The 15,048-nt window shown below is 36.2% G+C and overlaps 1 protein-coding gene across 1 annotated transcript; it reads left to right on the forward strand.

Annotated features, from left to right (window-relative positions):
- Nucleotides 1–3,856: 3,856 nt before the first annotated feature.
- Nucleotides 3,857–8,268, forward strand: MS3_00002870 (uncharacterized protein). Its single transcript, XM_051210525.1, has 7 exons — nt 3,857–4,009; nt 5,489–5,516; nt 5,556–5,740; nt 5,776–5,879; nt 5,919–6,094; nt 6,129–6,319; nt 7,401–8,268. Coding segments are annotated over exons 2-7 (864 nt in total). The 5' UTR covers nt 3,857–4,009; nt 5,489–5,514; the 3' UTR covers nt 7,607–8,268.
- Nucleotides 8,269–15,048: the final 6,780 nt, after the last annotated feature.

The raw sequence follows: 15,048 nt of genomic DNA on the forward strand, positions 1-15,048 counted from the left end.
GTTAGATCACTTTGAGTTGCACCGATCGCAAGACATGCACACGTGATTATTCATGAACAAAAGACTCGTGACAAAGTTACTAGACCGATGCAAATGTGCTTGTCAGAACGATCACATGTGACTTCGCAATTTCAGACTTTTGACGGAAAAGACAAAAGATATGTATGTATAAAGGTTATAGAAGAATAGAGCTTTCAGAACACTTAATCTTATACACCTCTTCCTTACATTTCTCCATATCCAACGCTTTAGACTACTGAGTAATATTCTCAGTACTAACATTTCGACCAATACTTAAACTATGATTACATGAAAGACTAGTACGAAAACCGAAAGTAAGATAAGATAACAAACATCATAATAATGTGAACAACTCAGGCCACTCTACTTAAATACCGAAAACAAATCTCTAATAATGGCAAACCTATCTAGATTCTTGCTCTTAGTTTGACTAACCGGTCAAAAAAGAAATAGGTACAGTGATCTTTAGTACGATCATAAGTGAGTTATCGCGGGAGAAGCAGAATACGTCTTATTATTTTACACTCATGTAGACTGCGCGGTTATGAGAGAACATCCTCAACACATCCCATACCGACTAGAGTGATGAGAGCAATTAGTGTGTGACAACAGAGAGATAGATTGCTTTGTCATTCAGACAGCGAAACCTAAGCTGAAAAGGCACGTGACAAACTAGGCACATACTGCGTATTATAAACAAAATGGAGGACCTAGTATATGTGGAAGGATTCTCTACAACATTTTGAATAACAGTTCTCATTTGATCCTGAGAAACGGATGCAATTCCAAAGTGCCAAGAGACAGGAGAAATTTCTATACAAGGATAAGCAGAATGTTTTCTCCCGCTCATGTTCAAGAAAAGCTGATGAACTTGTAAATAACTTTAACGTCCGACAAGCGACAAAAATATTCAGTGCTCATTTTGACACCTAACAAAACTGGGAGGCTACAAAATGTGATACGTACTTCTATACTGTAACCAGGCAACAGTCTGGGAAACGTCCACCTAACTTGAAAGTTAGTTCTGAATGAGCTGATGTCCTTGCGACCGGGAAAGGCTTCAGGATTTGATATCATCAGAATAATGGTATGTAAAATATTTAAATAGTACTTCAATCCAAACAACCTCATAAGAACGGTATCAACCTATGTCATACCAAATCTTCCGAAAGGAGATAGGAAAATTCATTATTGATAAAAGACCAGTCACATTACCCAAAATAGTGTCGAGCAATGACGAAATAAGGAGATGCTTGAACAAAAGCAGCGCCCTCAAGGATGCGTAACCTGAGTTCAAGAAAAGAAGGTCTAACGCGTATAATCTTTTCATAGAATGGGACATATGGACGAGATGCTGGAACCGGAAGATTCCAGTTCATACAATCTTTTTCGAATTTGACTACAAGTTTAGCATCGCACCACATATATGTCTAAAGCAAAGCAATCGATGACGAATCTCACTGACTAACTTCAATCTAGGCTGCGAAATCACTTCCAGAGCAGAATGTTCTGCATCAAGGTGGATCAAGAGGGCCATCTTCTGTTCATTCCTTTATCTTATTTCTTATTGATGAAAGTGTAAAACAACTTAACTCAGTAGCACTAATCCTCACGGACGACGCGAATAGGTGGCTGCCCATAATGGGATAGAAGGACTCACTTGAGCTTGCAAATGACTTAACAGTAATAGAGATAATTAACTGTAGACAGTGCATTAGGACTTAAACTTCTTAATGTCATCCCATCGAAATTCTGTATCATAATAAACAAATGACGTACTCCTTTACGAAATTCCTCTCCTAAGAGTATCCTCAGGAGGCATCTAGAGCTTGTAACTACAGGGATGGCAGACACCAACCACATCAATACTGGGATATAGCCAAAGTTACCGCGATTCTTCATTCTATGGGAAGACATGACGCAGACACATAAGATTCGCATCTGGTTTTGTTAGAAACGCCTGCACTTCCTCAATGAGATGTCCAAATTTTAACCTCAACCCTTCACTTCAAGACAAATAAAGCTCTCTCAACAGGTACACGAAGACGGAACTGAATGTGTGATGGAGCCACAGAACAAATCTTACGCAAACAGACTCTCGTCCTCAAGATTATTCCCGCCAAGATATAGAAGAGAAAGCAATGGACTGAGAATGGCAACGTGAGCGGAATAAGCTGTAAGAGGAGGAACTATGAAACAACTATCTGACATGACGAAGAAAATAGCAGAGGAATATAGTAAACCGGAGAGACCTATCAAGGATAAACAAAGCAAACTAATCACTGAGATTTAAGAACACAGGGACAGATGAGTAGAACGCTTTGAAGGACTCATCAATAGATCGGCCTCACTGAAGCAACCAGATGTCAAAACAACACACACAGACTTTCCTCTGGATGTCACTCCAACAACGATCGAAGAAATCGAGATGGCCATCAAACAAATAAAGAGTGAGGAAGCAACAGGACCTGAAAATATACCACCTGGTGCACTGAAGTCAGACATAGAAGCAAATGCAAACATGTTCCACGTTCCATTCAGCAAGATTTGAGAGGAGGAACAAGTGCCACTGACATACTTGAAAGAAGCACATCTCTTGTCAAGTGTGAGAACTAAGGAGGCATCATGCCACTAATAGTAACATGAAAAAATATTGACAGGTCGTTGCTGAACCGGATGAAAGACTCAGTAGACACCCAACTTCAAGGTCAACAGATCAGATTCCATAAGGATCGTTCGTGTACAGACCGAAAAACGACACTATGGATAATCGCTGAACGACCAATTGAATGGAATTTGTCACGGTACATCAAATCCCTTGACCATGAGGAAGCACTTGACAGGGTGGATAAGAGAACCTCATGGAACCTTCTCCAACACTATGGTGTACCTGAGAAAACTGTCAACATCATACGAAATTCATAAGATGGACCACATTGCAAAGTGGAGCATGAAGCGCCGCTGACAGACTCATTCCGAGTTAAGATCGGTGTTAGACAAGGCTGATCACTCTCCCTCTTTCTCTTCTGATGGTTGATTGGATTGCGAAGACCTCGACATTTGACCGGAAGCACGGAATACAATGAACAGCTCGGATGCAACCAAAGGATTTAGACTTCGCAGACAACCTACCCTCCTGTCTCGTATACACGAGCAAATGAAGTTCAAGACATACAGTGTAGCAGCGTTCTCTGCTTCAGTAGGCCTCAACATACATAAGGGAAAAACGAAGGTCCTCAAATACAACATGGCAAACACTTGATGAAGAAGCTCTGGAAGAGGTGAATACGTTCAAGCATCTGAACAGCGTTATTGGTAACTAATTGAGGATCTGATACAGACGTAAAGACAAGGATTGGTAAAACAGGTGTCTAATTTCCACATTTGACGAACACATGGAATTCAAAACAACTGTCAGTCAACATCGAAGTCAGAATCTTCAATACGAACGTCAAGACAGTTCGACTGTACAGAGCTGAAACTTGGAGAACTACAACTATCACCGAAAATGTACGAGTATCTCTAAACAATTGTCTACCCAAGGTACTCAATATCCGTTGACTGGAAACCATCAAGCACAGCCTACTGTTGGAGAGAACAAACCGGCTTCCAATTGAAGATGATATTGGAAAAGACGTTGGACGTGGATAGGACATGCCTCGTGAAAATCATCTAACTGCATCACGAGGCAAGTGCTAACTTGGAATCCTGAGGGAGAGGGAAAGAGTGGAAATCAACGAACACACTGTACCTAGAATTGGATGCAGACATCGAAATAATGAACAGCATCTGTAAACAACTCGAAAAGACTGCGAAGGACAGTGTTGGATGGAGAGTGCTGTTGAGCGACTTATGCTCCTTCGCGAGTTGTACCAGATATAATTAAGTATACAAGCTATTGACAAATGTATTGGATATTGACGGTCATAGTTTACTATTTATATCATTTTGAATTCCAAACCGGCTTTCGCGTCAGCTCGTTAACCCAGTAAGTCCCGCTAGGTTTTACAAACTGTATGGCTCTTTTGTCTCCATCTATTCATCGTTATGCTGTTATCGATTTTTAAAATGAACAAACTCGGAAAACGTATTTGAATTCTACTTCGTAATTTCAAAGATAATATCTTTAGTGATTATAGAGAATTTCGAGGTATAAAACTATCAACATAGCTTCAAATAAATGTTTTCTGGGTTATTTTTGTCGTTTCGTGCTCTATGTTGATGTTTCATGCACTTTGTACACACCGGATCGAAAGAATGCAGATTATAAACATTCGATCGATCTACATATCCAATATTTTGCAAACGTTCACGCCGTATAATCTGAATTAATCAGGTTATAACAAAGTTGGCTTGCCGATCGTCATAATATTCTTTGAAACTACAAATGAAGTGGGACAAACTAAAGATATTTCTTTATGTCTATGAACGTGTCATCTTTATCTAAGTCTAAGCCATTATCCTATTATTTTCATTGTTTTACATTCCTTTTTATTCATCACATCTACCGTGCTCAGCTTTAGTGTATATCTCACTATGATTCAACTTATCTGCACTTTATTTTGTTGATTTTTGTTTTCTTTGATGTGTTGTAAACTGACCGATTTCTGAAAACAGTTGTTTTCTTTGTAACCAGGGAGTGACAGCCCTACGGTTCAGATACTCACATTTTAGTGGTTAATAAAAATAAATTTTCAGTCCTCCTGGCTCCAGTGATCACTACGAAAATATTATTTTACATGAAATACAACGGTCATCATTTATATTGAATCCACTTAAGCTCGCTTACTCAAAGCTTTCTCATTCAGTCATCCACTGAACAATTATAGACAGTTTCTGTAGCTGTTAAGGGCTTTTTAGCCTGTTCATTTTATGATCCTGGACACCAAGCGTACATCTCTGAAGACTACTTATTTAATAAACAAAACAATGATTTGCGCTTTTGGCGTCCTTAAAGATCCCATACATAACTTTAGTATGGCAATGAAGCAAACTGATTATCTTAGACGTGTATCATGTACCACAACTCAAAGTGCGCGAATTAATGAAAGCTAAGATTGTGTTCATCATTGTGATTATATTACTGCCTAATCAGGTTACATAACTTAGGCTTCTGGATGTACTAAATGAACATTACCACTAAATTTATTACAAATAGCGATACCCAGTAGATACTTGTATGTAAAATGACGTACGAGAATAAAATTTTCTAAACCTTCATCGATTTTTCTCATAAAACGGCTGGCGGGAAGTGTATTTGCGATGAAATCGACAATTCTGAAGAAAAGATAGGTTTTTGGTGAAATTCATTATTTTTCTCGAGTTAACACAAATTACATGTTTGCGGCAAAATTAAGCGATCAAATAGATCAAACAAACGGTTATTTAGCTTTGAACTTCTGGAAACTAATTAATGTTTTTTAACATGAATTCTGCGTTTTATTCAATTTTCTCCTCTTACTTTCAGCATCGTACAAAAGTTGCTGCTTGTAAATGTAAGTTAACATAAAAGATACATCTTATTTTGATCACAGGCCTGAGTCAGTAATTGCTAACATTGAAAATGTCAAGAAAGTAGCAGATCATATACAAAAAATGATAAGTATCGTACCAGAAATTGGGATCATTTGTGGAAGTGGTCTGGGGAAGTTGGCTGATGGGGTGAAAGATAAAACCATAATTCCATACACAAAGATACCCAACTTCCCTCAAACGTCTGGTAAGTAGATGCATACGTTAAATTAACATTTGTAGTTATTGGACACTCCGGGAACCTGATATTTGGAACTCTGAGCGGCCGAAAAGTAGTCGTAATGCAAGGACGGTTTCACATGTACGAGGGATATACCAATGACAAGGTAATACATTGGTGATGGTCAATTATCTCTTTGCCATAGATCGCTCTTCCCATACGCGTGATGAAGTTATTGGGAGTCAAAATTCTTATGGTTAGTAATGCTGCTGGTGGTCTCAACAGAAGTCTCAAACTTGGTGACTTCGTGATCTTAAAAGATCATATTTATCTTCCTGGACTGGGATTAAATAATGTTTTGGTCGGACCGAATCATGAGGAGTATGTTACATTGTGTTTAATCTCATTTCCGTAGATTTGGTCCTCGATTCCCAGCACTTTCGGATGCTTATAACAGTGACCTGCGAAAACTGGCTATGCAAGTAGCTGTAGAAAACGGATTTGGGGATTCGGTTCACCAAGGTGTTTACGTGATGAATGGTGGTCCTTGTTACGAAACACCTGCTGAGTGCACAATGCTTCTTAACATGGGTTGTGATGTAGTCGGTAATTAAACAACCATTTATTTACTGAATTTAAATGACATTTAAACTGCATGCTTTTAAAATAGAATGTTGATGATGGTTTTTTTTAGTTACAGGAGACATTTTCTACGCTAGCTTTAATCAGTTAAGCATTTTCCGTGTGATCAACGGATAACAGGTCACATGGAAATGTTTCAGCTCCATGCATACTTCAGAGACGTAGCTAACAGTGTATTTATTTTGGGGCAGCTTCAAAACTGTATCAGTCTGATTGTGACTATTAACTATGGTTTATTTTGTTCAAGATATTAAATCTTTGAAATCCATTTAAAATGAAACATGTATGTTGTGGGAACCACAAAATATCAGAACAATGATCGATTGGTATTTAGAATACTTTAGGCAGATATTTAGTCTAAATCAAAGTACCTTGCATGAGTAAAATACTTACTCAAATTTTCTCAACGAACATCAGTTCAAACGCGGGGAACTGCCTATCCATTGACTTTTGATGAAACCTCTGAAGGTGATTGCAAAAGACACCTTGTATATCACCAGTAAGATATTTCGATGTTCTGGAACAGTCCGGTATTTAATAACCATTTTCATCCAGACAGTGCCTGTCTGCAGTCAGTTATTGTTCAATTAACTGATCAGATAATGAGAAAACCTTACGTCGTCAGATTAGATTTGTTGAGTGCTTTGAAGTAACGTGCTACTCATTCAGTTTTATGAGAATAAGTTGCAAGCGGTGTGTCTTCACTCCAGATTTCTGTATTGTTTAGAGAAAATACGGTAAATGCTCATGTGATATTTGAGAGCATGTTCTTGGTTGACTGTTGGCGAATTTCATATGCATTTACTGTCGATCCAACTCAGACATGTTGTAGATGTTTAATTCATCATTGTTCGAATATTCAACAAGTAATTAAATAATCATGTAACAAACGTCATTTAGTAATTAACTCACATCTTTGATCCGTGTTTTAGGTAGGATACATTCTCTTAATTCGAAGAAAAACAGTCAAACTCTCTCATTTTCGTCTATTTATTTACAGAGCATTAAGTCTATGTGCTAACGCTTATCTCACCATGTATTACAGGTATGAGTACGATTCCGGAAGTTGTAATTGCTCGGCACTGTGGAATTCAAGTGTTCGCCGTTTCACTAGTTACAAATATAAGTGTGCTGGATGTTGAAAGCAGTGTGAAGGCGAACCACGAAGAAGTCTTGGCCACAGGTGCTCAACGTGCTGAATTGATGCAATCATGGTTTGAAAAGATAATCGAAAAACTGCCCAAGGATTGAATTGGATGTTACGCTTAATATTTTGTGCAATGAATTATACTTTGTGAAGAATGTTTCTATGTTTGTACCCTTATTGAAATGAATATTTTAGCTTATAAAGTGCTCTGTCTAGAAAACGACTTTGTTCTGTCTGTCTTTAGCAAATTTCATATGTGAGAACCGCATCGTTGACCCCATCGTGTTGATGCGGTAATGATGCCGTTGAAATATTCATGCAGTTTAGTTCGTATACATTCTGTCGACAAATCACGTCGATACGTTGTAGATATCAAAAGTTGAATACGAGTTTTATTTATGATACTCACATTTTAAACATGTTGAAATTGAACGGCAGAAAAGGAATGAAAGATCTAGCGAATTTATGAAGAATCGGCGTTTGGTAGTGCACTGACTCGACGAACAATGAAATGACTCGGCTTTCGTAAGCCACTTAAGAAGTACAGAAAGTGGATAGAAAAATAAATATTATCATACGCATGAGCATGAAAAATGATTAGAGCCACAGTTGAACAAGTATCAACAGTAAATTTATAAGTGACGAAATAACTGAACTGATTAGACACATTTATCTGTCAAAAGTCTGAATAAATCACATGGCACTATAACAGTAGTTAATGCTGTTTAGATTTTCTTGTTTTGATTGTTAACACTTTGTCGACGATGAAATACAACTGGTATTTTCAGTTGACCATTGCTGTATTGAGACTAATACAACTAAAATCGAAGTACTCAACTTTGTGTCATGTGCAATCCTATGAGGAGAAAGCATAGGTGTCAAAGCTTAAAAGAAAATCAGAGTCGCTAGAACCACTTGATTAAGTTATCATCTTCAATAATCTCTCACTAACAGTAGTTATAGATAATTATCGCTCTAATAAACTCATGCATTAATGGAATTTACAGTTATGCACTGAAAACAGAATAGCACTGTCAAACTACAACATGAGTGTGCTATCATATACTGTCTACTGGTTTAAATGCAAGCTTATCTATTAAATATTTAAAAATACTTCTAAAGTTCTGAAAATGCTCATAACTGTCAATTCAGGCGTATTGACGGTGAAACTGTTGTTACCGATGACATGAAATGATCATCACATCATGTTGAGAATTGATTGAAAATGGATAGTATCGTTAAACACTCTTCTAGTAGTTCTAATGCAAAGTGCTGAAGAACCTATGTTCGATCCTACTATGATTCATAGGAGTTTACTGTTGATGAACACCATCATAGACGAAACGGTCGTTCAGTGCTCCATTGATTTTTACTAACAACCCAAGTAAGATCAATCTGTGACGAATTCAATCCACCAAAGCAGATTATTAATGAGAAATATTGTACAGTCCTTATCTAAACTATTGTGATTAATAGTGATAGGCTATAATGATTATGTTTCTACGATGAATTGGAACTGCCTCGTTTTGTTAATGAAGAATGTTGCATATCAGTGTGCATTTCATGAATAATTAGGGCCATCTATCCCTTAAATTGTGACATGTTGGAGACATTCACAAATTATATTTGAAGATTGTTCTTTTAAGTTAGTTAATATGCTAGAAATTTCTTTCATCATCCACGAAATTATTAAGTAGGTGATTGATCAAATCGAATCCTCTGGATAACTGCGACAGACAAAACACTAAATGGTGTATATCACTCGAGTTGTCAGTCTTTTAAATCATTCAATGAGTAGAAATTGTTCATCTAAAATCAGTGTTGTAGTTACGTAAAATTTTTCGAACAATTCAATCAGATATATATTTGACAGTGCATGAGTTTACAAACAAATAGAATGGAAGAAATAAAAATAATATACTTGTAATATGCCAATGAGTAGAAAAATTAGATTCTGTGACGGTTCGTGATTCATTGTAAGCCTTCTTTTCAGGGATTGAAGGAATAGAAAGAAAGTGTTTCGTAAAAAAACTAAAATGCCGTATTATGACACCTAGCATACACAATGAATTAGGCCTAATCAAGGTTAGTCTAAACTATTCTTATACCTATTTATGTGTCTACATTTTCTGTTTTATTTCGCTGAAATAAACACTTGAGATAACTATTGACGGGTGTAATATCAGGATTCAAGAGTTTTTATGACCTAATTAAATAATATATTTGTCGATAGAAGATCATATTGTTTTTATATCATGTTTTCTTTTCAGACTGAAATTGTGAATATTTTGCTATCATTCATTGGTATGTTAGACTGCACACAACTGAATATATGTTTAATCCTCCAGGTTTATATGCACTTTTACTTTTGCGATCTAGTAAACATGATAATGTTTGAAGAAAGAGTTAGATCTGTTTGCTTAATAATTGCAGGGTTTTATGCATGTTGTCTCTTTCCTGAGAGTAATTTTGGACTTCATTTCTGGAGTATACTGTATTATTATCCTGTTGATTGAAACTTGTTTGCATCAATAAATCTATAGACATATATTTAGGAAAATTATTGAACAATTTCATTATATTCAACAGATAAACTCACTTTTCCTATTGATATAGACGAATTTTCCTACTAATATGAGTGATAGTATGTTGCTTTATGACATTTCTATTATTAAATTTTAGTCGTTTGAATACTTTATTTTTCACTACGAGAAACATATCAGTGTTTAAGATTATCTTATTTCAATGAGATGCTTCTCTATTCAGTCATAAGATATGCCATATGAAATAGAGCATTACTGATCAGGTTAATTTCGAATATCTTTGAATCATCAAAAATTATACCACCAAATTATTCAATTGATGAGTTGTTTTTCAAATCATGATTTCACGTACGCTTTTTCAGTAATGTAGTAATTCTTTTATGATACGAAAATTACTTCAATTCACTTAACCGTCTTAACTGATCTAACAATATTTAATTTTAAACACTTGCTTATATGATGGTTAACCAAATATGCCACTAAGTTCACTACTGACTATTTTGGGATACTGGTTTTTCAGATACTTTGTCTGCTCTTATGTTATTGGGTTCTATATATTTTAAAAAAAGATTTTCTCATCAATGCCAATCAACTTTTTCATTCAAAAGGTAACTATTTTTATTTGGAATCGAAGCATAATACTGCGCCAGTATTTCGCTATACATTACAGCATTTAGGTGAACACCTAAGAAAAAAAGGTCAAAGGTTAATTGCTTCACGAGTTTAAATCACATGGTGGCCTTTAAAATGATGTGATTCCATCAAACAAAGTCGAAAAATTTCGTGTATCAGAGGTTGACTTCAATATTTGCGAAATAGCTAGCTTATCTTTGATTGAATATACAAAAGTTAGTTATCATTAATGAAGGATAACTATATATATTGAAGTTCCAATGATGTTAATGTCTTAGAGATGATTACTGGGTTTACCGTCACAAACAAGGTCATTAAACAAGACAAATAGGATTAAACATTTCCAAAATATTGAGTTATGTACTCACGAACTACCATTAATTACTCGGATAATCCAGATTATTTAGTACTTAAATTTTAAATGTTTGGATGTGCCTTAGATAAAAATTTATCAAAAGTGACAAACGACTATTCGGTCAGCCGTAATAAGTTGTTCATCATTCGAATTTTAAGTGAAAGTATTTCATGTGAAAAAACGACTAACTCAAGGTTTTGCAAAGAAAATCAATTAAAGCTCAGAGAAGACAACATGTGCTCAATTTCGATTTTATATCTTCGAACTCTGTTGGAACTGACGCTTAATTTATTATTCGTGATACGATTTGGTGTTCATAACCATTTTCATTCCAGTACTGTCTTGTAACCGATTACAATTTTATTCATTGATCGAAGGACGAGAAAACTTGGCATTATCTGATTGACCTAATACCATATAAAGCGAAATCAGTTGCGATATAATCACTTTACTATTACACAGTCTCTGTTCAAATGCGTCTAATATCATATGTAAAGGATAGTGTTTACTTTCTGAACTTATTAAATTAGACCACTTGGTAGAATATGATAAATTTCCAATGTGAATAATAGTGTACAAGGATGTAATTATGGCTCTACATTAGGTACAACACGCGCAACTTGGATATGTGAAGAAAACTGACAAATATTTAAATAATCAAATTTAATACCAATCGATTTAGTGTTTCTAAGTTTCCATTCTATTTTCCTGTTTATCCACTATGCATTGTTACTAATACAACTATTATGACTTTGGTCACTGTTAATACGACTTGTCACGGAAATAAAATCGATGTATTTTCACCTTATTAGTCATATGGTAAAGTTATTTGCAGGGTTAATGAAATGATCGAGAATATTAATGGCTTAGGATGAGGATGTCGAAATTGTTGCGTCCTCTAAGCTAGATGATTAAGTTGAGAAAGTTTCATTATACTTCATCACTAACCATCGTACTTAGAGGACATTTCAACTCCAATATGTAGGGTTAGCTCATGGTTGAATAGAACCAGCCATAAGTCACATAACTCGGGACTCATCAGTAAGTTTCGAAATACCTTGTTATATAAACGGTGATTTGGTTTAGGCTTTTGCTTTTAACAAAACTACATTATTGCACTTCAAAATTTGTTGATAGTTTTTTTCCTTGCCCAAACGCAGTATATATGTCATGCCGTGAATTATGAATCACCAGGCTACCGTTCACAATCAAATAGACTGTATTTATGTAGAAATCCTATGTCTTCTCATAAAGAAAATAAAAGATTATGTAATTTCACTAGACTAGTGAAAACGCTTTCAACCATTAATAGAAACAACTATAGAAACTTAAATATAATTATTTGTAAGGTAGAATATGCACAGACTCCAATAAATTGTGCATCAGTAAACTGTGAATGATTTGGTTATTATATAATGGGTCTAACAACATATTCAAGCTAAGGTGTGTGACTTCTTTACTTACGCCTGTTACACCTCGCGAAGGAGCATAAGTCGCTCAACAGCACTCTCCATCCAACACTGTCCTTCGCAGTCTTTTCGAGTTGTTTACAGATGCTGTTCATTATTTCGATGTCTGCATCCAATTCTAGGTACAGTGTGTTCGTTGATTTCCACTCTTTCCCTCTCCCTCAGGATTCCAAGTTAGCACTTGCCTCGTGATGCAGTTAGATGATTTTCACGAGGCATGTCCTATCCACGTCCAACGTCTTTTCCAATATCATCTTCAATTGGAAGCCGGTTTGTTCTCTCCAACAGTAGGCTGTGCTTGATGGTTTCCAGTCAACGGATATTGAGTACCTTGGGTAGACAATTGTTTAGAGATACTCGTACATTTTCGGTGATAGTTGTAGTTCTCCAAGTTTCAGCTCTGTACAGTCGAACTGTCTTGACGTTCGTATTGAAGATTCTGACTTCGATGTTGACTGACAGTTGTTTTGAATTCCATGTGTTCGTCAAATGTGGAAATTAGACACCTGTTTTACCAATCCTTGTCTTTACGTCTGTATCAGATCCTCAATTAGTTACCAATAACGCTGTTCAGATGCTTGAACGTATTCACCTCTTCCAGAGCTTCTTCATCAAGTGTTTGCCATGTTGTATTTGAGGACCTTCGTTTTTCCCTTATGTATGTTGAGGCCTACTGAAGCAGAGAACGCTGCTACACTGTATGTCTTGAACTTCATTTGCTCGTGTATACGAGACAGGAGGGTAGGTTGTCTGCGAAGTCTAAATCCTTTGGTTGCATCCGAGCTGTTCATTGTATTCCGTGCTTCCGGTCAAATGTCGAGGTCTTCGCAATCCAATCAACCATCAGAAGAGAAAGAGGGAGAGTGATCAGCCTTGTCTAACACCGATCTTAACTCGGAATGAGTCTGTCAGCGGCGCTTCATGCTCCACTTTGCAATGTGGTCCATCTTATGAATTTCGTATGATGTTGACAGTTTTCTCAGGTACACCATAGTGTTGGAGAAGGTTCCATGAGGTTCTCTTATCCACCCTGTCAAGTGCTTCCTCATGGTCAAGGGATTTGATGTACCGTGACAAATTCCATTCAATTGGTCGTTCAGCGATTATCCATAGTGTCGTTTTTCGGTCTGTACACGAACGATCCTTATGGAATCTGATCTGTTGACCTTGAAGTTGGGTGTCTACTGAGTCTTTCATCCGGTTCAGCAACGACCTGTCAATATTTTTTCATGTTACTATTAGTGGCATGATGCCTCCTTAGTTCTCACACTTGACAAGAGATGTGCTTCTTTCGAGTATGTCAGTGGCACTTGTTCCTCCTCTCAAATCTTGCTGAATGGAACGTGGAACATGTTTGCATTTGCTTCTATGTCTGACTTCAGTGCACCAGGTGGTATATTTTCAGGTCCTGTTGCTTCCTCACTCTTTATTTGTTTGATGGCCATCTCGATTTCTTCGATCGTTGTTGGAGTGACATCCAGAGGAAAGTCTGTGTGTGTTGTTTTGACATCTGGTTGCTTCAGTGAGGCCGATCTATTGATGAGTCCTTCAAAGCGTTCTACTCATCTGTCCCTGTGTTCTTAAATCTCAGTGATTAGTTTGCTTTGTTTATCCTTGATAGGTCTCTCCGGTTTACTATATTCCTCTGCTATTTTCTTCGTCATGTCAGATAGTTGTTTCATAGTTCCTTCTCTTACAGCTTATTCTGCAGTCGTTGCTAGCTCTTCCACATATTTCTGATTGTCATCTCGAGTGCTCCTCTTTACCTGCCTGTTTGTTTCTGTGTATGCAGTGTGTGCCTTGAATTTATCTCTTCTTGTTCGACTGTTATTAATTGCTATCTACTTGTTCTTCCTTTCTTGAATGTTGACCATCGTTTCCGTAGACATGCATTACTTATGATGATGGTTCAGCTACAGGCTGAGTTTTAGATGTATGTGTTCACGTCGTATTGATTGTGTGCTCAGTGTATGTTAGGAATCTCAGACTGTGCTTACTAGACCTAATAATAATGATTGTGATTTGCATTTTATGAGATGGACCAACTTCTTTTGTAATAACAAATGGAAAAAGCTTAGACCTTAACGATAGTACCATCTAACGGTTCATAATAATTCAAGACTATGAGTACGATTATAGACTTGATGACATTATTATTTTTTAAAAATAAGACAATGTAGCCTAACATATTTATCATAATAATTGTATAGAAATGTGGAATTGTTTTCTTAATCTTTATTATAAATATTTCGTAATTAGATTTGTGTTGAAACGGAGCGAAAGTTGACTTCCTTACAAATTTCTATTGTTTATACTTTTATTGTATAACTGTTAGATGACCGAAGTATCATATTTCTTTATTCCATATATGGTGAGCTTCCATTAGATTTATTAGCTATTGTTATAATTCATATTATTCTTTAATTATTATTAATTAATTATGTTCTCTTTGCCACGTTTTCGCTTACTTATAGCATGAATATACGTAAAGAATGTTCACTTATTTAGAGTGATTAACGGTCTGATAATTCATGTGTATACTGATG

The sequence above is a fragment of the Schistosoma haematobium genome, chromosome ZW (genome assembly GCF_000699445.3).
Source record: "Schistosoma haematobium chromosome ZW, whole genome shotgun sequence".
Lineage (NCBI taxonomy): Eukaryota > Metazoa > Platyhelminthes > Trematoda > Strigeidida > Schistosomatidae > Schistosoma > Schistosoma haematobium.